This window comes from Canis lupus, chromosome 12 (assembly GCF_048164855.1).
Source record: "Canis lupus baileyi chromosome 12, mCanLup2.hap1, whole genome shotgun sequence".
NCBI classification, from domain to species: Eukaryota; Metazoa; Chordata; class Mammalia; order Carnivora; family Canidae; genus Canis; species Canis lupus.
In genome coordinates this window covers 12,447,176-12,470,879 of record NC_132849.1, presented here as the reverse complement: position 1 = coordinate 12,470,879, position 23,704 = coordinate 12,447,176, and the positions used below count along the sequence as shown (strand labels likewise).

Here is a 23,704-nt window from a genome sequence, read left to right as displayed (position 1 = left end):
TATGCCAAGTGAAATAAGGCAGACAAGGACAAATATCACATGATTTCAATTATATGTGGAATCTTAAAAAAGCAAAATAGAACAACCAGGCTCATGGATACAGAGAACAGATCAGTGGTTTCTGGGGGTTGGAGGGTGGAGGGTGGGCAAAATGGGTGAAGGGAATCAGAAGGCACAAATTTCCAGCTACAAAATAAATAACTCATGGGGATGTAATGTACAAGATAGTGACTATACTTAATACTATACTGCATATTTGCTAAGTGCTAAGAGAGTAGATCTTAAAAGTCCTCATCACAAGAAAAAAAGTTTGTAACTGTTTATGGCAACAGACATTAACCAGACTTATTATATTGATCACTTCACAATACATACAAATATTTGAATGATTATGTTGTAAGCCTGAGACCAATGTAATGTTTTATGTCAATTATACCTCAATTAAAACATTAAAAAATAATGATAAAATAATTTATAAGCTATCCCTGATATTTGTATACTAATAATGAAAGGGTTGAAGTTCTTTTAAAAATGTGTTTTTTTAAGAAACAAATGTTCCTGGTAAATATTTAGAAGTTAAGCATTGCTTTTAAAACACATCAAGTACTGTATGTTTGTTTTGCTATATTTCATTGTAAGGTTTCTACTAGTCACTTCTTTTAAGACATAATTTGGAGCCTGTTTTTTGAATATTTTAGAATCAAATAAATGAATTAGAATTTTGGAACTCTTATTTTTTGGTTCACTGATTAAAATTCACAGACACAGCGTCTGTTATTTTAAAAAATAAAACTCATGTGACGTGACTTGTAGATTTTCTCATGAATTCTTCCCAGTAGTAGATAAGAACCCTTGAAGAATTCAGCATCAATATAGTAGCTGTGAAGCCAGAAACATGATATGGACTGAGATCAGATGCCAAGAAAGATAGAAAAGTGTTTCCTGTGCCACTAATGCAAAAGTAGAACTGGGAGGACAGAGACTAGAGCCTAGAGCCTAGAGTCCTGTAAAATAGGTGAGTCAGAGGAAGTGTGACTAGTAGAGAATTGGAGTTTAGTGGTGGAATGCATTTGTAACCTTGCCTCTGTAGAAATGCTTTCCAGGGGTGAGACTATGAGCCTGGTATCCAACAAACTTTATGTAAATGATATTAAAAATTATAGTGAACTTATATATATATCCTGTTCAACTGCTTGCATTTTCATGGAGGTTTACTTCTGCTACTAACTAGCTATAAGAACTTGAACATGGTTATCTATCTGTGTTGCAGTTTTTCTGAGCCAAAAAATTAAGAGGGTTGGACTAGGTGACTTATACACATATGATGTACCAGTCTGAATTATTATTCACATTTCTAAGTGGATTAACACCTTTTTTGGGTAGGTAATGCGGCAATAAACTTCAAGTTGAATTGTTATAACACCTGTATTAGTAGAGTTTGAATTAATGAGGGGTTTTCCTTTTCTGTGCATATTGCTTAGGAGTTTCTAGAGAGCCAGTGTTTTGCAACCAAAATGGAAGAATGTCAAATTTAATCAAGAAAACAAAATATTTATTAAGTAAACAATAAAGAACTCTGGGAGAGTGTGACCTGAAGGTCCCAAGGACCTCTATCCCTGATGATCTGGTTATTATTTGATTTATGTCAAATAATAACTGCCCTTGTTTTGACCCAAGAGAGGACTGTGTGGGAAGTTTGTCTCTGAGATAGAGCTGAAGAGTTGCTCTGCAGAGTGTCTGGAGCCTAAGTGTACGCAGAGTGCCCCCCTCTCGGCTCCTTGATAAATAGGGGAAAAGGTCCAGTTTGCTCCAGCTGGAAAATTGAAGTCGTCGTTAAATCTCTCTATACTTGATTTGTGAAGAAAACGACAGTCTTGTAATATCATTCAACTGTGAGTATTTTGTCTTCTCTCAAAAACCAAAATTTTATAATTTTATGCTGTGTCAAATATGAATGTTAATTTTTTGGCAATTGAGACTATTCTTAAACTCTAAGATGTTAAAGGTATTTTTGGACTTCTTTAGTTTCCACCATTGTTAATTTAGCTTCTGCAAAGTGAATAAGCCAATTGTTGTTACTACCATACTCAAGCTATAAAAAGCATTTGCCCCTTGAAAAAAGGAAATCTAAGTGGATTACACAGTGGTTTGGTTTTCCCTGAAGAATGACAAGGCAATTTTGGACTGTAGTTGGACTTCAGGACATTTGGACATTTGATGTAATAATGTAAGTTGATTCATAGTGATATTTACTCTTACATTTTAAAAATGAAACTAGTTTTCAATCAAGAACTTATTCTTAAAATTTTATTTTTTGAAAATTATTTATTTTATTTTTTTAGGTTATATGTGAATTCAAGGCAACTTGAAATAAATATGTTCTGATAAAGGTGTGTTTAGGGGATTACACTTCTATTCCAAATGCTAATTATAAAAATTCTTCCAAATTAGGTAAATAGATGCAAAATATATTTCTATATCTCTGGAGATATATATTAATTTCATAGTCTTGAATTTTCTAAATGTATAGTCTGATTTCTCTATTTTTCTTAAGCTGTGGAAATTACTTGCAATAATATTAATTAAATACCTTTTTCATTTAAAACTATATATAGAATTGTATGATTCCATTTATATGAATAGGCAAATACATAGAAACACAGAAAGTGGATTGGTGGTTGCTAGGGATGGGAGGGTGGGTAGAGAATGGGGAGTGACTGCTTATGGGCGTGGGATTTCATTTTGCAGTAATAATAATGCTCTGGAATTAGATGGTGGTTATAGTTGCATACTCTGTGAATATTCTAAAAACCAAGAAATGTACATTTTAAAAGAGTGAATTTTATGTTATGTAAATTGCATTTCAATAAAACTATATAATAAAACTCTATGTGAAGATTTCAGACTGTAAAATCCTCCCAGTATTCTAAGGTTAAAGGACAGATTTGTATAAAGGAATCAAGAAGCCTTAATTTGTGCTGTTATTCAAATATATCCTTTTCATTTTCAATTTCCTTGGTTCCAATAAGCTCAGAGAATTTTGACTCAAAGAAGCTCTGCTATGAAAAACTTGTTTATAATTATGCATCATAGAGCACTATCATTCGTTTTTTAAAGTAGAGGCTACTCATGAAAACTGAAATGTTTTTCTTGTGAAGCCATCTACTTTTCAGTTATATTAATTTCATGCAATGCATTATTCATGATTCAAGTGACATATATTGCAAGAGTAAAAATGTAAAAATAGTAAAATTCTTTTAACATGTAGAAATAGTTCTCAGGAGTCCATATGTTTTTCCTGTTAATGTTCCAGCTATATGAAGATTTACTAAGCATAATTTCTAGTTAAGGCAGGGGAGAAGCAAATTCATTTCTGCAATTAAGCATCTCTTCAGTAAAATAGCTATTGTAATCTATGAAAACTATAGCTTTTTAATATAATTAAATTTTTAATGAAAAAAATACAGACTTTGCCCATGCCAAATTGATCTTCTTTATAAAAGCTCCTCTCTTAACTGAGTTATTTTTGTTTTTAAATAAATATTTACTAGGAAAGATAACAAAACAGGATCACTTCAGGCCTATTGTAACTTTTTTCTTTAATAAGATAGGAAGTTTTTGATTATATACCTCCCTCTATGCTATTTATAATCTACTTAAGTGTTCTTAAACTAATTGTATGAATAGTTTATTTCTGAAGATTTTGTTTTATTATGCATACATAATACTTCTATTAAATATCTAAAAGCTCAAGAACATCTAATTGGTGAAAAATTTTATGTAGAAAATAACACAGTATTACTATGAACTTATAAAAGAGATTAATATTTCATATTTTAAAAGGCATATTTGTAATCAAAAGCTTATTTATGTATATGTCCCATGTATGCCCTGGATAACTAGTCCATAAAAAAAGGTCTGCTATGGGGTGCTGGCTGGCTTAGTTGGAAGAGCATGCCACTTTTGATTTCGGGGTCGTGGGTTGAACCCCACTTTGGGTGTAGAGATTACTTAAATAAATCTTTTGGGTGTTTACTTACCAGTATTGGAAGGACTTGGTTTCACAACATTGTTATTTACAATTTGAATCCTGATTGTGGCTCACTACAGGATCACTTATAAGTCACTATAAGATACCTACGGTGTGTCTTTGTCAGGGTATCATCAATTTTGTTTTAGTGAGCTACCTATGTTCATTCTAAATTATTTTTCTTTTTTTTTAAAGTATAATACTGTCGATTTTTTTTAAATTTATGATAGTCACACACACACACACAGAGAGAGAGAGAGAGAGAGAGAGAGAGAGAGGCAGAGACACAGGCAGAGGGAGAAGCAGGCTCCATGCGCTGGGAGCCCGACGTGGGATTCGATCCCGGGTCTCCAGGATCGCGCCCTGGGCCAAAGGCAGGCGCCAAACCGCTGCGCCACCCGGGGATCCCCATTCTAAATTATTTTTCAAACTCTCAGCAAAGTCTCTAAGTAATACCAAATACTTAATAATTTTCAGTCCTCTTAAGATATTCAATATTATTTGAAGCCTAAGGGTAGTAAGTGCAGCCATTTTAGAAGAAGGGTGAATAACAACTTCAAGTTTTCACATAGTTTTCTAAAATCTAACTGACGCTCAAAAGAGAAGTTTGGAAAGAACTGAACAGGACCATTGCTACAAAGTATCACACAAATTAAATGGATAGCATTCAGAATTATTTTTTCTATGAAGAGTCAATTGACCTGTTGCAATATAGATATAGAAGTGTAGGGGTCCCTGAGTGGCGCAGCGGTTTAGCGCCTGCCTTTGGCCCAGGGCGCGATCCTGGAGACGCTGGATTGAATCCCACGTCGGGCTCCCGGTGCATCGAGCCTGCTTCTCCCTCTGCCTATGTCTCTGCCTCTCTCTCTCTCTCTGTGTGTGACTATCATAAATAAATAAAAGTTAAAAAAGAAACAGAAGTGTAGACTGATTGATTTTATTGATTTTAGTCGTGACTTTTCAAGGAAAACTTCATATTGAAGTTTTGCTTATTTGGGGGCGCTGCTTTTGCTTCATCTCTTCCATCCAGTGCTCATTCTATAGGACTGGTGCTATGTTGTCAGAAGACGGAGATTTAAGCACTTTTAAAGGAACATTACATATGGGTGCCTTGGTGGCTCAGTGTTTGAGCATCTGCCTTTGGCTCAGGTTGTGATCCCAGGGTCCTGGGATTGAGTCCTGCATTGGGCTCCCTGCAGGAAGCCTGCTTCTCCCTCTGCCTGTGTCTCTGCCTCTCTCTGTCTCTCATGAAGAAAATCTTAAAAAAAAAAAAAAAAAAAAGATAAAGGAACAAACATTCTATTAGATGATAAAAGGGAAAAATTTCAGAGATAGTACTATTTAAATCATCTTCATGGATATGGAAACCTCAGCCACGAAGCCCTCACATGAATAATAAATCAAAGAAAAAGGTTTTTCAATTAATCTCAGAGGCTAAGAAGTTTGTCACATAAATTTTTTGCATTATTTAAAACCCATTTTCTTTCTTTTTTAGGATTCTTTTTAAGGGTGAAAATAGTCTTTATCTTTAATAGAAAGGATAAAGCTATAAAAGACGATGGAATCTAGAGTGATCTTCAGTTTCTTAAACTGTGATTTCCTGTTTAAGTTAATTCAAATTTTTGGAGTTCCTTTCTAGGAAATAAAAATAAATAGCTTTTCCTGTTAAGGGATAGTCTTAGATTTTGAATAATCTTTTCTCATAATAGCTTATGATTTTTAGGCTTTACCTTTTAAAAATTTTTTAAATTTAAATTCAGTTTAGTTAATATATACTGTATTATTAGTTTTAGGTGTAGAACTTAGTGATTCCTCAGTTGCCTATAACATCCAATGCTCACTAAGTGCCCTCCTTAATGCCCATCACCCAGTTACCCCATCCCCCCACCCACCTCCCCTCTAGCAACCCTGTTTGTTTTCTATAGTTGAGAGTCTCTAATGGTTTGCCTCCCTGTTTTCATCTTATTTTTCTTTCCCTTTCCCTATGTTCATTTATTTCGCTTAGTATAATACTCTCTAGTTCCATCCACATCATTGCAAATGGCAAGATTTCATTCTTTTTGATGGCTGAGTAATATTCCATTGTACATACACCACATATTCTTTATTCATTCATCTGGTGATGGACATCTGGGCTCTTCCCATATTTTGGCTATTGTGGATGTTGCTGCTATATACTTTGGGGTTCATGTGCCCCTTCAAATCACTATGTTTGTATCCTTTGGATAAATATCTAGTAGTGCAATTGCTGGGTTACAGGATCGTTCTATTTTTAACTTTTTGAGGAACCTCCATAGTCTTTTCCAGGGTGTCTGCATCACTTTGTATTCCCACCAGCAGTGTAAGAAGGTTCCCCTTTCTCTTCATCCTCGCCAACATCTGTTGTTTCCTGAGTGGTTCATTTTAGTTTTTAGGCTTTATTATTAAAAATAAAACACTTTTTCCAGTAACCCACAAACTTTATTTATTTATTTATTTATTTATTTATTTATTTATTTATGATTTTATTTATTGAGACACACACACACACAGAGAGAGAGAGAGAGAGAGAGAGGGAGGCAGGGACACAGGCAGAGGGAGAAGCAGCCTCCATGCAGGGAACCCGATGTGGGACTCGATCCCGGATCTCCAGGATCACACCCTGGGCTACAGGCAGCGCTAAACTGCTGTGCCACTGGGGCTGCCCCCATAAACTTTTTTAAATAAAAAAATAAAATTTATTTAGTCAAGCAGGATCAAAATTAATGTTCCAGGGTTTAGGGCTATGAAAAATATTTAGAGAGGACTTAGATTAAAACAAGTGCTATGAAAGCGATTTTTTCCTATTCCTTAATTTCCTTCATGAAAAAAGTCTAATTTTTCTTCTTAATTCACCTAAATTTGAACACTGAGATCTTGAAATTATTAGAATAGCAATTATGAGGGATGCCTGGGTGGCTCAGGGTTGAGCATCTGCTTTTGGCTCAGGTCGTGACCCTGGGGTCCTGGGATCAAGTCCTGCATTGGGCTCCCTGCAGGGAGCCTGCTTCTCCCTGTGTTTGTGTCTCTGACTCTCTCATGAATAAATAAATAAAATCTAAAAAAAAAAAGAATAGCAATTATGAGAATCAGTTATTAAGACAAGAACTTCTGGGTTTTACATGCATTAACTAAACTCTCCCAGCAATTTTGCTACAGGTTTTTAATTATTTTTCTTTCACAAATGACGAAACTAAGGTTTAAGGAGATTTACTGAATAACCCATAAATAAGTGGTGAAAGCAGTGTATGAAGCCTAACATGAAAGCTTGGTACACTTTCAAAAGCCACCTTGATTATTACCAAGAATTACTGAGTTATTTGTAAAGAGCTGAGGAATAAGAAACTGGCAGAACTAATAATTTGGTGTGTAGAGATACAAAAATATTTTTCCAGTTAAAGGATAAATATGTCTAATGTATAGATTCTACTAAACTATTTTTCAAAAATAGTATTTTACTTTTTATAAAATCATGCTGATTTGATAGTCATACTTTTAAATAGCTTACAAAAATTTTGTTTCCTTTAGTTCTATTTCAGCATTCACTGATGAATAAGTGAGAATTGGAGCAGAGAATGGCAAATACTTATGTCACTACATCTGATGGGTACTGTCTTGCTGAACCAGTGCAGTACTATGGTATGTAACAAAAAGCTATAGTATTAATAAACACTACAGTGTTTTTTTTTAATTTTTTTTTAATTTTTATTTATTTGTGATAGTCACACACACAGAGAGAGAGAATGAGGCAGAGACACAGGCAGAGGGAGAAGCAGGCTCCATGCCCCGGGAGCCTGACGTGGGATTCGATCCCGGGTCTCCAGGATCGCGCCCTGGGCCAAAGGCAGGCGCCAAACCGCTGCGCCACCCAGGGATCCCCACTACAGTGTTAATAAAACACTTTTGGTGTGACATTATGGTTAATTACAGAGTTTTTTAAAAGAGAAATTAACAAGTACATCAATGATTTTACATTATTTCCTATTAGAGGAATTAAAATAAAAAAACAATAAAAGAATATAATTAATTACAAAAAAATCAGTAATACTACAATGTTGTAAGCCAGGATCAGATGTAAAGAGGGAAATGCATGATAGCTTAAAATTGTATTTAATTTTTAAAATTTGAATTAACATGCAAATTAGAAGTTATTTTAGGGCTAGTTGAAGCTAGATCACAAGCAATTTAGTAAATGTGGCTCAGAGTAGCTATTAAGTATCCTTGAAATTTTCATCTTACTGTAAGATTTCTAGCAAAGGGAACAAAATAGAAACAATGCAGGATACAATAGGAATTTTCTCTGAAAAGACTAAGGCAATAAGATAAATTTATTTTTAAATGCAGTTTTCTTTTAGAGTGAAGGTTAGGGTTAGGGTCTCCATTCTAATTTCCATGCCAATGGAAAATCAGTTAGTATTCTCCATGCAGTCTTTTGACACTCATTCAAGAAGGGCCCTCATCTTTAAAAAAAGTTATTGTTTTTACTGATAGCCTTTCTTTTTTATATTAGGCTGTCATTAATATTTATTCAACAGTTAGCGTTAGACTGAAGGCTGTAAGTTTGCAAGTGATTTATGTGAGTTAATAAAAATTATACTGTTTACCAATCTTGGTGGTAGAATTTTGAGGTTAAAAGTAAGTTTAATCACCTCAGTATCAGGAAAAGTATAAATATTACTAGTTACAGATATAGAGCAACTCAGTATTTCTGGGTCCTTTTGGAGCCAATTTTCTGAATTTAGATTTAGAAATTTTCCTGAAAGCAGGTGCAGCCCGGGTGGTTCAGTGGTTTAATGCTGCCTTTGGCCCAGGGCCTGATCCTGGAGAACCAGGGTCAAGTCCCACATCGGGCTCCCTGCATGGAGCCTGCTTCTCCCTCTGCCTGTGTCTCTGCCTCTCTCTCTGTGTCTCTCATGAACAAATAAATCTTAAAAAAAAAAAAAAAAAAAGAAAGAAAGAGGTTTTCCTGAAAGCAGAAAGTAAGTTTAAATTTTTGGTGCCTGGGTGGCTCAGTCCAGTTAAGCAGCCAGCTCTTGATTTTGGTTGAGGGCAAGATCTTAGAGTCTGGGAATCAAGCCCTGTATCAGGCTCCTTGGTCAGTGGAGAGTCTGCCCAAAGACTCTCTCTCTCCTTCTGCCCTTCCCCCAGTTGGGGCATGCACTCTCTCATTCTCTCTCCCTGAAATAAATAAATACATCTCAAAAAAGAAAGTAAGTTGGTGTTGGGAGCTTCTGATAATTATAATAATGATATTCATTAAGCATCATTTTATATATTATATATGCTTTTGCATACCCTATTTTGTTTCATCCTTATAGTAACCTAGTGAGGTAGGTGAATTTATCTCCAGATAATTGCTGGTTAGAATTGATAGTCAACAAAACACAAAAGAAACTAGTAATTTAAATCAGGTCTACAAATGGCAAAGGAGAATGTTAAGGTATATTAAATGCAGAGTCCAAAAGAAAACTTTTTTTTTTTTTTTGCTTGAAATAACGAGGTAGTTGGTAAAACTGTATTTTAGTTTGCTTTTTTTGGGGGGAGTGGGATAATTTACTAATTTATCTCTTTTACCGACCTGACTGTACTGCAAACAGTTGTATCCACACAAGGGAAATGCAAAAGATGGGGAGACCCTTCTTTCTTTTCAAACCATGGGAAATAATGCATTTCTATTTAAGAAAGGAGACTGGAGGGGCAGCCCCGGGGGGCTCAGTGGTTTAGCGTCTGCCTTCGGCCCAGGGCGTGATCCTGGAGTCCCAGAATTGAGTCCCACGTCGGGCTCCCTGCATGGAGCCTGCTTCTCCCTCTGCCTGTGTCTCTGCCTCTCTGTCTCTCTCTCTCTGGCTCTCATGAATAAATAAAATCTTAAAAAAAAAAAATGAAAGGAGACTGGATTGTTATGCAGGCCATTAGCTGCCCTTTCTCTCAGCTCCTGAGCAACCTCTGCATACCACGGGGATGGCAGTACTCCTGATGCATTGCAATTCAGTTTACTACCTCCTTCTCATGCTGGACAGCAAGTCCCTGGGATGTAGTGGACATGTGGTACTCACTGTTGAGCATAAAACTCTTTGACATTTGAAAACAATTATGAAATTTTGATTTTTACCATTTGGTTTTTTTTTATGGTAAAAATAGATATTCTGCCAGAGCAAATCAATTATCAGCTGCACGACACTGATTTTCAAGAATCACCTTATTGCCAGTATTCTACTGTCCAGTTTCCGTCAGCTCTACAGACCCAATCTTTACAAAGTCACTTCAGCTCTTATAGCTTGGATCCACAGTTCAGTGGTGGAGAATGTGGATTTGGTTCCTATGAATTAAGCAAACCCACCTTTGTGGTTGACCATGATGCTGAAGATGGATACTCTGGAATTAAAAGGTCCAGCCTAACGCATTCTTCTATTCGGCTTAAGCGACAGGAAGAACTCTGTGTAGTTTGTGGTGATAAAGCATCAGGATATCATTATAATGCGCTTACTTGTGAAGGTTGCAAAGGTAAGGATAAAGTTAAAACTGAAGTCCTAGTGTTCTCTGAAGAGTCATGAAATTTTAGGCATGTAAGAATACTCTTACTTTTTAAAGTGTGAAAAATAAAACCGGGGAGAGCCATTGATACCTTTAAAGGTAATCTGTGTCATAAAAGACATGAAAATGGAATGTAATAAAGTTTTGATTTGGTTTTATTTTTGATGAAAAACTTACATTTAAATATAAAATAAAAAAATAAATATAAAATCTAACATTTATACATAGAAGCTATGTTCTTAGATGAATCTGATATTGGAATAGAAAATGATTTTTAGGGGTGCCTGGGTGGCTCAGTCAGTTGGGCAACTGGCTCTTGGTTTCAGCTCAGGTTGTGACCTTGGATGGTGGGATTGTGCCCTGAGTGGGGCTCTGCACTTGTCTCAGAGTCTGTTTGTCCCTGCCCCATGCATATGCCAGGGCGCTTGCTCTGTCTCAAGTAAGTAAGTAAGTATGTAAATAAATCTTTTTAAAAAAATGATTCAAAAAATATCTAAACATTAACTATTATATCTTCTCATGTGGTTGATATAATTCATACATTATAAGGGAATTTGAATTAAATGACTTCTATGATTCTATTTTAATTTCTTTGAATGCTTTTTTTGAAAACAAATGGGGGGTTTGCAAGTGAAGATCATCATTGACAATGAAGTTTTCAGAGTGAAATAGTCCTCGATGAAGTTTTGAAACACTTCTGCATTGTTTTTGTTTACAAATGCAATGTTGGGACAGAACCTGGAAATGATTAGGCTGATGCAGCACTTGGTAAACAGGTCTGTTGGAAGTTCAGGGTGAACATTTACTGTTAGAATTTCATAACTCACCGGTCACAAAGAATAGCCAAATGAAGACTGTGGAAAATGAGGTACCAGCTTCATGAATAGAATAACTGGGCAAATATTTGCTTACTCTTAAAATGCAAGGCCTTGCCGTTAAAGCTAGGTAGAAGAGGAGGCATAGTTCTGGAAAACCTAGGCCGAGCTTTCTATTCCCTTTGATGAATCTAATGCATGAAACTCTCACTCTCTACAGAAAAAGGCATCACAGGTCTGTATGGGGGCATTGACAAAGCTTATCAACTTTACTGCTTGGAATAGATTAAGGAAGATACAGGGATTGTTGCATTGGAATGGGTAATGAAAGAGGAGTTGGGAAGGGGGACTGCTATGGAAGGATTTAGGAAGAGAAAGAAAATATAAACACCTCTACCAAAACACACATACACATAACACAGCCTATTCAATGTCTCAGACCAAATAACCAAAAAATATTTTCTCATCCTTGGGAGTGCTAAGAAAGGAAGGAGGATAGAGGAGTAAGTTTTGAAGTGGAAATATGAGGAGAGAAGAAGAGAGATTTTCCTTCTAGTTTTACATGACCATATATTCTTTCAAGTGCATCTTGAAAGATGCTTCATGGAATCTTGGCATTCTGTACAATAGAGTCGTAAAAATGCTTTTAGATGATATAACCATAATAAAATAGAAAGTTATCGTAATGTGATGGAACTATTTAAAGATGTGATTATTGAAAGGAACAATCTTGGGATTAGAAGATATCAATCATGAGGTAATATAAATGTATATTAAACCAATTCTTATTGATGGAAAAAACATTTTATTGAAATAATTTATTTTTATTACTTTACTAGGAAGGTAGTAAAAACTGAAAAGATCTAAAGTAAAATTTTAAAAATAATTTTTTTTGTCATTAGGTTTTTTTCGACGTAGCATTACCAAAAATGCAGTATATCATTGCAAGAATGGTGGCCACTGTGAAATGGACATGTACATGCGTAGGAAATGTCAAGAGTGCAGACTGAAAAAGTGTAAGGCAGTGGGAATGTTGGCAGAATGTAAGTGTTATTTATTGACTCTGGGGGTTCTTTTTTGGGGGGATTTTACTTTTTCTTACTTTATTGACAACATAATGCATTTTTCAAGTTATCAATTTGAACATTAACATTTTGTCTAGATTTAAGCTATTTTTCTACCAACTGATAGATTAGGATAACTGGTAACCAATCTAGGTAATTATTTCCATAAACCCTATTCTATACTGTACTGCTTTAATTTTGGCAATACTAGTATGTTCGTCTTCATTGGAAATCCTTGAATTTTCATATTTACTTAAAGTTACGTATCTGTAAAGAGCAGAATTTTAAATTAGTAGTTCCCCTTCTTTGGTCTTATATTTTTAGCAGCCTACATGATAACTAGGTATGTAGAGCCTACTAACTCATCATAGGTGTCAAAACCCAACTCAACAGGCAGAAGGGTACCTTGGTTAAGTTCCTTCTACATTCACAATACTTTTAGCTTATACATTACATGATGTCTTGTAATCGTCAGAGTAGTACCAAGATTTTGGCATTATTTCCTCAATTCCTCCTATTTTCCAGGGCCCAAAATGTCATGGTGATTTCAAAATTCATTTTTCTTAATAAGGTACTATTAGTGTTATCTTTTCATATCTAAGCTAGCCTGGTACAAACTCTTACTATCTTGCACTTATACTATTATATTAATTTCATGGTTATTTCTTCATTATCTCTTTTTAGTTCAATCCACCTCCAACTGCTATGATAATATTCTTTAATTTTTATTACACTATACTCCTGTTAAACAAACACCAGTGCAATGTTGTTTATATTATATGCTTATTTTAATAAAATCAAAGCTCTTTCAAGTTTTTGACCGAAAGGATTCCTATTCTTTAAAATTCTGGAGTCAGGGCTGCCTGACTAGCTAGCTCAGTTGGTGGACTATGTGACTTTTGATTTCAAGGGTTGTGAATTTGAGCCCCATATTGGGGATAGAGATTACTTAAAAATCTTTTAAAAAAATTTCAGGATTGGAGTAGATCTTAAGATTATCCTATCCAACCAGAATGAATCCTTTACTTTATCCCTGTCTGAGACTGCTCAGGCTGCCATAACAAATGCCATTGTCTTGTCTTATTAGGAAAAAATTGACTTAGCTCATTTAACAAAATCACAAAATATTCTCTTGACCTTATATAAAAATCAAAGAAAAAAAGCTCATAGATAAGGTAGTTGAACTGTTATATCAATTGATATTTTATGTCATTTCCAAGATATACTTTATATGGAAATTTATCTAATATAAAAAGGTCTAAATGTATGATTTGGAGTTGCAAAATTGATTTTCAACTTATATTTAGGATGACTGTGTACTTTTAGGTAGAGGGTACTTATGGAAGGAAAAGGAGAAAGTAATGTAGTAAATTTAACTGCTGTGTACATATGTGCCAAAAATGAAATGTTCTTCATGAAAAGACAAGTCTATGATTATACGTGTATACAGTATAAGACAACTTACATCAAATCCTATGTTATTTGCCATACCTAAAACATTTTATATGAATTGTAATATCACAGGTTTGCTCACAGAAATCCAATGCAAATCAAAGAGACTTCGAAAGAACTTTAAACAGAAGAACAGTTTTTACTCTAGCATCAAAGTGGAAGAGGAAGGAGTAGACAAGCTTGTATCATCCACCACTAGATCTGGAAAAGTGGCAAGACTCACAAAATTTCTCGTTTCTTTAATGATGACATGTTTTGCTTAATAATAATTCATTATAGTTTTTCCCTTATGTTTTCTCATAGATTAAGGAGAGCGTGGAACTAACTCAAGAGGAACATCAGCTCATTAATAACATTGTGGCTGCTCATCAAAAATATACAATTCCTTTGGAGGAAACAAAGAAATTTGTATGTGTTAATCACAAGAAATAATTTATAGCTAATTATGTTAGAAAATAAGAGCATAAACATGAAAGTTAAAGATTTAAACAGTTAGTTGAAAGAAATAAAATATGTTAATCTTATTTCTTTTTGTTGGCTAGCTGCAGAAGTATGCAAATCCTGAACTGAGCTTTTTGCGACTCTCAGAGACAGTGGTTCTACACCTACAGGGGTTAATAGATTTTACCAAGGAACTCCCAGGTAATCACTTTACCTTTGGAAAAAAAAGTAATTTAATATTTAATTTTTAAAAAGTTCCCTGTTTTATTTTTTAAAGGTTTTATTTATTTATTCATTCATGAGAGACACACACACAGAGAGGCAGAGACACAGGCAGAGGGAGAAGCAGGCTCCATGTAGGGAGCCCGACTCAGGACTCGATCCCGGGTCTCGAGGATCACACCCTGGGCTGAAGGCGGCACTAAACCGCTGAGCCACCCGGGCTGCCCCCGCAAAGAAGTTCCCTGTTTTAAAGAACCGGGACATTTTAGGAAAACAAAAACCTCTATTTTTCTACCAAATCTGCTTCCAAATGCAAAAACATATTCATTTTGTCTGCTTTAAATAATCAGGTGTGGGGGTGGTGCTTTTGTGGCTCAGTTGGTTAAGCATCCCACTCTTGATTTCCGCTCAGGTCATGATCTCAGGTCGTGAGTTCTAGCCCTACTATCCCTCTACCTCTGCGCCTCCCTTCCTCTTCTGCACTCTCTCTCTCTAAAAACAAAACAAAGCAAAAACAATCAGGTGGTTGAAAATATAAATATTTAAAAATATTAAATGACCCTAAAGATGTAGAGCAAGACAAATGATGATTGTTATCTTTTAATGTTTCGAAATAAACTTTTTGTTTTTTATATAAAATATGAAATAAAATTGCCTGTACAATATGAAAAAATAAAGCTACAGTTGGCCAAAATAGAACTATTTACATGTAGATAACTCACTGTAAAAATAAATTCTTTGAGGCTAAACTGTGTTTCATTTGCTCTTATTAAATCTCATATTAAAGTATTACAAGTTCTGATGAAAGTGCTCCAAAATACTACCACGTGGAATCAAGAATTTTGTTCAGATTTGAAGTTACAAATAGTGATTATTCTAGGGAAACATATAGGATTCTATTATAACTAAATGAATAATTAAAAATATTAAATCATACACCTGAACATTTTCTTTTCATTATTGATTTCAAACAACTATGTGATCTTTTCTTCAAGGATTTGAAAATTTGACAATTGAGGACCAGACTGCATTACGCAAAGGATCAAAAACTGAAGTGATGTTCCTTCATGGGGCCCAACTTTACAGTCAGAAACAATGTCTTTCATCAGCTTCTGAAAGTAAAAAAGGCCAATCAATTCAATCTTAATGTTAACAGTTACTATAAAATATGGCAATAAATTACACATTATTTTTTAATTATATTTTTGTTTTTCTAGTGTAGTTATGAATAAGCACTTCATAGTAGTTTTTCCAATTCATTGGTCTAGCTTTTAAGCTGCTTTTCTTTTCTTTTTTATTATTTTTATTTATTTTTAATAAATTTATTTTTTATTGGTGTTCAACTTGCCAACATATAGAATAACACCCAGTGCTCATCCCGTCAAGAGCTCACCTCAGTGCCCATCACCCAATCACCCCCCGCCCACCTCCCCTTCCACCACCCCTAGTTCGTTTCCCAGAGTTAGGAGTCTCTCATGTTCTGTCTCCCTTTCTGATATTTCCCACTCATTTTTTCTCCTTTCCCCTTTATTCCCTTTCACTATTTTTTATATTCCCCAAATGAATGAGACCATATAATGTTTGTCCTTCTCTGATTGACTTATTTCACTCAGCAGAATACCCTCCAGTTCCATCCACGTCGAAGCAAATGGTGGGTATTTGTAGTTTCTAATGGCTGAGTAATATTCCATTGTATACATAGACCACATCTTCTTTTTTAATAAATTTATTTTTTATTGGTGTTCAATTTGCCAACATACAGAATAACACCCAGTTCTCATCCTGTCAAGTGCCCCCGTCAGTGCCCGTCACCCATTCACCCCCACCCCCGCCCTCCTCCCCTTCCACCACCCCTAGTTCGTTTCCCAGAGTTAGGAGTCTTTATGTTCTGTCTCCTTTTCTGATATTTCCTACCCGTTTCTTCTCCCTTCCCCTCTATTCCCTTTCACTATTATTTATATTCCCCAAATGAATGAGAACATATAATGTTTGTCCTTCTCCGATTGACTTATTTCACTCAGCATAATACCCTCCAGTTCCATCCACGTCGAAGCAAATGGTGGGTATTTGTCATTTCTAATGGCTGAGTAATATTCCATTGTATCCATAAACCACATCTTCTTTATCCATTCATCTTTCGATGGACACCGAGGCTCCTTCCACAGTTTGGCTATTGTGGACATTGCTGCTATATACATTGGGGTGCAGGTGTCCCGGCGTTTCACTGCATCTGTATCTTTGGGGTAAATCCCCAACAGTGCAATTGCTGGGTCATAGGGCAGATCTATTTTTAACTCTTTGAGGAACCTCCACACAGTTTTCCAGAGTGGCTGCACCAGTTCACATTCCACCAATAGTGCAAGAGGGTTCCCCTTTCTCCACATCCTCTCCAACATTTGTGGTTTCCTGCCTTGTTAATTTTCCCCATTCTCTCTGGTGTGAAGTGGTATCTCATTGTAGTTTTGATTTGTATTTCCCTGATGGCAAGTGATGTGGAGCATTTTCTCATGTGCTTGTTGGCCATGTCTATGTCTTCCTCTGTGAGATTTCTGTTTGTGTCTTTTGCTGCTTTTCTTTTAAAGAAAACCTTTTTTTTTAAAAAAAATTATGGCATCATGGAAAGCATATTTTTGCAGTTTTCTACACAAAATTTATATAAAATATGAACTATTAATTTCAGTTCATGTTTCAGTAATAAAAATTATAAAGCTACCATTTGTTGGGAATATTTCCTGTCTAAAAGATTAGAGAGATTGAATTTACTATCAGTATAAAGTTTTTTTAAAAATCAGACTTTATGTTTTTCCCTGTTACTAGGTACTATGAGAATAGCAGATCATTCAGATCATTCACTGAATTTTCATAATCAGAGTGATAATAGAAATGTTATTTATTCTGTGGAAACATTTCACAATGAAGACTGTCTTCCTACTACACTGACTGGTAATATTTACATACAATACAAAATATTATATTGGATGGAAAATATTGGCCAGATACAATGTTTCATTATTCTGCTTTGAGAAAAAGATTATAACGGTAATATGATTCTGCACTATAGTCTGATGAAAATACATTTAACATTAATCTTTTCAGGTATTGCTGAAGAATTTATTACTACACTGTTTTACTTCTATAGAAGAATGAGTGAACTTAATATTACTAATATTGAATATGCTCTGCTTGCGGCAACAACCGTGTTTTTTTCAGGTAAAAAAACCATTCAGAAATAAAAATTTGGGTTAAGTTTGGCAATCAAATCATGACGTCTGTGGTTATTATTCACTGATGCCAAATATAACAATTTAGTTTCATCAAAATTTTCTCTGAGAGAATTCTCTTCAGTTTATGAACATGCTGTAATTTCTTGCATTAAAAAAAAATGCCTTCTTGACTTCTAATCCCTTTCAGCTATTTTCCCCATTTCTCTGTTCTACTCTACAGAATTTTTTTATAGTTGTCTATACTCCCCCCTTTATTTCTCCCATTTATTCCTGAACCCACTGCAGCCATATTTTGTTCCCTTCTTTCCACTCCACCACAATTTGTCCAAGATCTTCAGTAATCTGGCATTGCTGATTAATTTTTTTACAGTGGTCAATCTTAGTTCTCATTGTACTTGGCCCATCAGCTTCATGTGACAGAGCAAAAAATTCCTTCTTTCTTGGAAAACTTTCATCCCTTGGCTTCTGTTGATCACTCCCTCCTGCTAGACATTTCCCCCCGCCCCTTGATTTCCAGGACATCGCATGCTCTTGATTTTCCTCCTCAGTGGCTGCTTTTTCCAACCCCTTTGTTAATTCCTCCTCATCTCCCACACAGATAAATGTTAAGGGTGTCCTAGGGTTCAGTTCTTTTTTCTTCTACACTTGATCCCTTTGAAATTTCATCCCATCTCATGGCTTTAAACATAATCTATATATTGACAACTCCCAAAGTTATATACCACATTGAACTGCTCTCCTAAGCTCCACTAAATAGCTTACTCAAGATTTCAACTTGTAGTAGGCATATCAAATTTAACATGTCCCAAGGTGAACTCTCGATCTGTCCCCTGAACTCCTATAATATTCCTCCGTCTTTACTAAACGGAATCTCCATCCTTCAAGTTGCACAAGCCAAAATTTGTGAAGTCATCCTTCACTACTTTCTCTTATGCTCTATCAAATAGGCAACACCTCCTGTTAGCTCTAGCCTCAAAATATATTCAGAACTCAACCACTTCTTACTCTGTCCCTGCTACCTTAATTCAAACTAGTATCCTTTTTTGCTTTCCTGTTTCTGTCCTTGCCTCCCTAGAGTCTATTCTCCATATAGTAGTCAGTTTTCCTTTATTATTTTTATTTTTTAAAAAGATTTTATTTTTTCATGAGAGACACACAGAGAGAGAGAGAGAGGCAGAGACAAAGGCAGAGGCAGAAGCAGGCTCCATGCAGGGAGCCCAATGTGGGACTTGATCCCGGGTCTCCAGGATCATGCCCTGGGCTGAAGGCAGGTGCTAAACTGCTGAGCCACCCAGGGATCCCCCCAGTTATTCCTTTAAAACATAATCCAGATCATTTCATTTCTCTGCTCATAACCCTTTCATGGCTTCCTGTTCTACACAGATTAAAGCTGAATTCTTCCCATTATTGCCTACTCCTGTTCCTTTTGCTTACACCACCACCGCCACATTACTTTTGAAACATGTATTACTTGAAAATGTCAAGCAGGTTCCTGCCACAGGTTGTATTGTGTTGGACAAATATGTTTGGAAAGCTCTTTCCCCAGATAGCTACATGCCTCTCTCCTTCATCTCAGATCTCTGTTAAATGTCACCTTACCTCTGATTATCCTTTTAAAAATAGCTACTGCCCTTCTACCCTAAATTCTTATTCCTTTCTCTGTTTATTTTTGTCCATAACACTTATATTGTCATATTATATTTTTATTTAAAATGTGAATATATCTCTTCTCACCGACTCCTCCCAAAGTCAGGATATAAGCTTAAAAAGGGCAGGAAATTGTGTCTGTTATGCTCACTGCTGTATCTCCACCACAATGCCTGGATAGATAATTGCTGCTTAACCATTAAGAAATTCTTGGTTGGTTCTTCTGTTTTATATCTAGGTTCTTAAGAAGCTTGCCTTTTGCTTACTATCGATCTTGAGGAAATTAATCTTTTTAAGTTTCAAGTAAGCTTGAAACTTGCTCTTATATTCCTACAACCACTTACTGACCCTTCTCTTCTCTGCATCTTATGAAGCTCGTCTGAGAAAAAGTGGTAATAGTAGAACTTAACTCATAGCATACTATGAAGATTAAATAAGGCATTGCATGAAATAAGTTACTTAGCATAATATCTTGCATATATTAAGAGTTCAGCAAATATTTGCTCTTTTGATTATTTACAAACTGTACTGTTCTAAATTCATTATTTTCTACCACTTTCCAGTATTCATTAAGATATATATGATGATGTTTTTCAGATCGTCCACACCTTAAAAATAAGCGACATGTGGAAAATTTACAAGAACCAATTTTACACATTTTGTACAAATATTCAAAAATTTATCATCCGGAAGACCTACAACATTTTGCTCATCTCATAGGGAGGCTCACTGAACTGAGAACGCTGAATCACAACTACTCAGAAATACTTAGCACTTGGAAAGCAAAGGATCCCTAATTGGCTAGTTTACTCTTGGAGAAATGGAATTTGTATTCACATTGCTGAAATTTTAGAATGTTGTTGTGGTTTGCCTTAAAACTTTCTAAATCTAGATTATTTACTCTATCATCATAGGATAACTGCTTTGAAAAACAAACCGGATTGCTAGGTTTGTTATAGCAATATATCACCATAAAATGGACTTTATCAGTGCTCATCAAGTTTTGTGAAATATAGGACCAACCACTAGAGGGACATCTAGGATTCTCTTCAAGATTTGACTCAAAGAAGCAATGATTGTTACTACATGGTTCCTTTAAATGGAAATAAAGCTAAATAGAGTTCTTACCTGAAGAAACTCTACTTTTTCTCTTTTACTAGAAAATTGAATGAAAACATATGGATTATAGACATGAGAAAGGCTATCTAGTGGAAACAACTGTAATCAGAATAAAGATAGTTTGTGAACCTCATTTAAATTAGGCCAGATTGATGGATGAAGAAATAACATTTGAACTTATTCCTGTTGGAATTTTATGAATTATTAAAGAGGAACAAAACTTTGTTCAACTCTTACCATTTTTTAATTTTTTTTAAGAAGAAATCTTTAAGTCCACATTCTAAAAATCTGTGATGGCGAGATATCGATAAAAGTGAAAATGACTAATCATTAAAATGTTTTCACATAAATTGGGAAATTTAGCACAATTCACTGGTTATTCTGCTAGACAATATTTGACGTTTTTGCCAATACCTTTTGTAGAAAAAGTGAAATCCTTAAAAACTGAAAACTTTCCACAAATATTTTAATCTTTGTAAGGATAGGAAGACTACTTAGTAAAAATAAATTTCATGTGAATTACATGAGATTGAGAAATTCTACGGTGGCACTATTGTTTTGGAAGACTGGTGTTAAGTAAAATATTATGAATTCAATACTACTAGTAGTAGCATTTTGGTTTTCAATAAAGCAGTTGGTTTTCAAAAGTTGTTTTTCAATTATAAAACTTAAAACTGGAATATTGAATTTATACCTCAACTTTAAAAAGATCTTATTTAAATGTATTAATTATTGCCCTCATGGGGTATCTTGGGCATAAACCTGGGATCATATCATCTCTCGGAATATTTTGTCTTTTTAAAGGTATCTAGACTCCTTAAACATAAAATGGAGGACTTAACTCGGATTATCTTTTCAGCTCAAAATCTTTTGTGTTTTATTTTATCTTTAAATTTTATTTATTTATTTATTTATTTATTTATTTATTTATTTATTTATTTCATGAGAGACACTCAGAGAGGCAGAAATACAGGGAGAGGGAGAAACAGGCTCCCTACGGGGAGCCCGATGCGGGACTTGATCCCAGGATCCCGGGATCATGACCTGAGCTGAAGGCAGATGCTCAACCGCTGAGCCACCCAGGCGTCTCCAGCTCAAGATCTTTTAAATTTTAGCATGAACCATGATGCGTCATAGATGAAATTTATACAACACAATTGGTTATATAAAAATAGTACTTAAGTCTTTTGGAAAAACATGTTATCTTACGTGGAGACGTGAGAAAACACTGTCAAATGTGTTCAAAATGGAACTCATTATCTTATTGCTCAACCTAGGTCTTTGGTACCCGAATATTTATCGTATTTACTCGCCCCAGCGTGGAGCCAAGCAGTCACCTTAGACTCTTTTCACTGCTTACTATTAAAAAGCCATCAAATCCAGTTTCACTTCTAAACATCTTTTACATTTTGAGGCCTCTTCTTCATCTCCACGCCACTACCAATGGCTCGGCTCCTCACAGCTAACCCAGACTATTTTTTTTTTTAATTTTTTTTTTTATTTATTTATGATAGTCACACAGAGAGAGAGAGAGAGAGAGAGAAAGAGAGAGAGAGAGAGGTAGAGACACAGGCAGAGGGAGAAGCAGGCTCCATGCACCAGGAGCCCAACGTGGGATTCGATCCCGGGTCTCCAGGATCACGCCCTGGGCCAAAGGCAGGCGCCAAACCACTGCGCCACCCAGGGATCCCTAACCTAGCCTATTAAAACTGTCTCCCCCCACCCCGCCCGCCCCCCAAAAAAGTCTCCTTAAATAACTCCAGTCCCATATGCGTGCGTAACCCGTTTTTCATACTACAAATCTTCTCAATTTGAGCTCACCCCCCTTTCTACTCGGAGCTCTTCAAGAGCCCCCATCCATGAAGGTTAAAACCCAAAAGCCCTGGCAAGACGTCGGACCCGCCAAGCGTGCAGCCTCAGCTCTTGGCGTTTTCCCACCAGGCCGCACTTCTCGGACGCTCCTGCTCCTCTCGCTCTCGCTCACGTCTACAGGGCCGCCGCCTACCTTCCCTCGGTCAGGAATTCCATCCTGCCCGCTCTTTCTCGCTCGTCACTCTCTTGTTTGGGGGGAAGCCCTAAGACATGCCTACCAGCTGGGTGCAGCCTCTCCTGACTCCCCAGGCCCCCTCCCGCGCCGCTTTCCCTGTGTCCTAACCACCCTTTCAAAATTACCTTTAAGTGATCACAAAACCTGGCTATCATCTTCTACCCAACACTGCCCTGCCTAAGATTGAACTCTTGGACACCAGAAATGTTTTTCTTTTTTTTCTATTTTTTTTTTTTTTTTAACTCTCCCCTCCAACCAATCGTAGTCCTGGCTAGCCTTCCTTGCATTCTCCGACGACAGCAGACGCTTACGGAACATCGACGCTAAAGAGAAACAGAACCCGTGCGAAGAAGCGATTGTGACCGCGTCGAGGAAAGTCTCGCGAGAGTCGGGAACCTGGCAAACCGTCACGAGCGACCGTTATTTAGCCGTTAAACCGTCGAGCACCGGGTCCTTCCTGGCTGGCCGCCGAGGTGGAGCGGTTTCCCGCCTTTTCCGAGGTTCGGAGGCAGAAGCTCGTAGTGATTCTTTCTGCTGACCTACGCGACACAGCAAGTAGTTCGCGTGGGCGCCGAGCCCACGGTTTCTCCCTGAATCTTGAGAGGTAAGCGCAGGCTTTACGGAGTTCCGTTCTTGACGGAACCCGGAGCAGGGCGCGGTTTGGATTCCGCACCTGCGGCAGTAGGTGCCCCCGCCCCCAGCCCCCCTCCCCCCTTCCCCCTTCCCCCTTCCCACCAGCGCCTCCTAGGCAGCCCGCAGCTTTCTAAGAACCTGTGGTAGTGTTCCCGGCGGGCCGATACAACTTACTGGTGGAGCTAGGGCTTGCTTTGGGGGCTGCCACGGGGATGATATCTGCGTTGGGAGTCGTCCGGCCCATCTAGGTCGCCAGCGTGGCCATTGGGGGTGGGGGATGCTGGGAACAACTGCGGGGGGGGGGGTTTACTTTGACAGCCCGGGGATGCGACGCTGCAGACTCACACTGTAGCAGAGGTTACACCAGCCCCTTTATATAGCATTTATTTATTATACAGACATCGCTTTTTAAAATAAAGCATAGAGCGTGTATTAATGAAACCATGTGAAACTCTTCC

General features: G+C 36.5%; 2 protein-coding genes and 1 long non-coding RNA gene across 10 annotated transcripts in view; 2 read left to right on the top strand and 1 right to left on the bottom strand.

The window, feature by feature from the left end:
- The first annotated feature begins 1,593 nt into the window (after positions 1 to 1,593).
- On the top strand, positions 1,594 to 21,339 carry LOC140601122 (bile acid receptor-like). Of its 4 annotated transcripts, XM_072769671.1 has the most exons (12): positions 1,594 to 1,892; positions 2,026 to 2,227; positions 7,577 to 7,687; positions 10,190 to 10,552; positions 12,300 to 12,440; positions 13,986 to 14,125; positions 14,217 to 14,321; positions 14,456 to 14,555; positions 15,572 to 15,694; positions 17,394 to 17,519; positions 17,673 to 17,786; positions 20,045 to 21,207. In XM_072769671.1, exons 3-12 carry the CDS (start codon positions 7,624 to 7,626, stop codon positions 20,242 to 20,244), a joined length of 1,476 nt encoding a protein of 491 aa, XP_072625772.1. In that variant the 5' UTR covers positions 1,594 to 1,892; positions 2,026 to 2,227; positions 7,577 to 7,623; the 3' UTR covers positions 20,245 to 21,207. The 4 variants fall into 4 exon arrangements, with proteins under 4 accessions (XP_072625772.1, XP_072625773.1, XP_072625771.1 ...); XM_072769672.1 differs by lacking the exon at positions 2,026 to 2,227; XM_072769670.1 differs by having other exon boundaries at positions 1,594 to 2,227.
- On the bottom strand, positions 2,984 to 23,535 carry LOC140601125 (uncharacterized). 2 transcript variants are annotated; one of them, XR_012004174.1, is made up of 4 exons: positions 23,421 to 23,535; positions 22,739 to 23,152; positions 15,516 to 15,688; positions 2,984 to 14,298 (listed from the first exon to the last, which is right to left on the bottom strand). It is a non-coding gene; the product is annotated as an uncharacterized lncRNA (long non-coding RNA). The 2 variants fall into 2 exon arrangements; XR_012004173.1 differs by lacking the exons at positions 2,984 to 14,298; positions 15,516 to 15,688 and having other exon boundaries at positions 20,982 to 23,152.
- The window catches only part of SYCP1 (synaptonemal complex protein 1), a 144,876-nt gene continuing 144,074 nt past the window's right edge, over positions 22,903 to 23,704 (top strand). The window contains exon 1 of one of the 4 annotated variants that reach the window (XM_072769669.1): positions 22,903 to 23,217. The gene's annotated coding sequence lies outside the window, so the exon portion shown is untranslated. Of the gene's footprint in view, positions 23,218 to 23,471; positions 23,495 to 23,704 lie in introns of those variants that run through there. The other 3 variants (XM_072769668.1, XM_072769666.1, XM_072769667.1) reach the window with 3 other exon arrangements.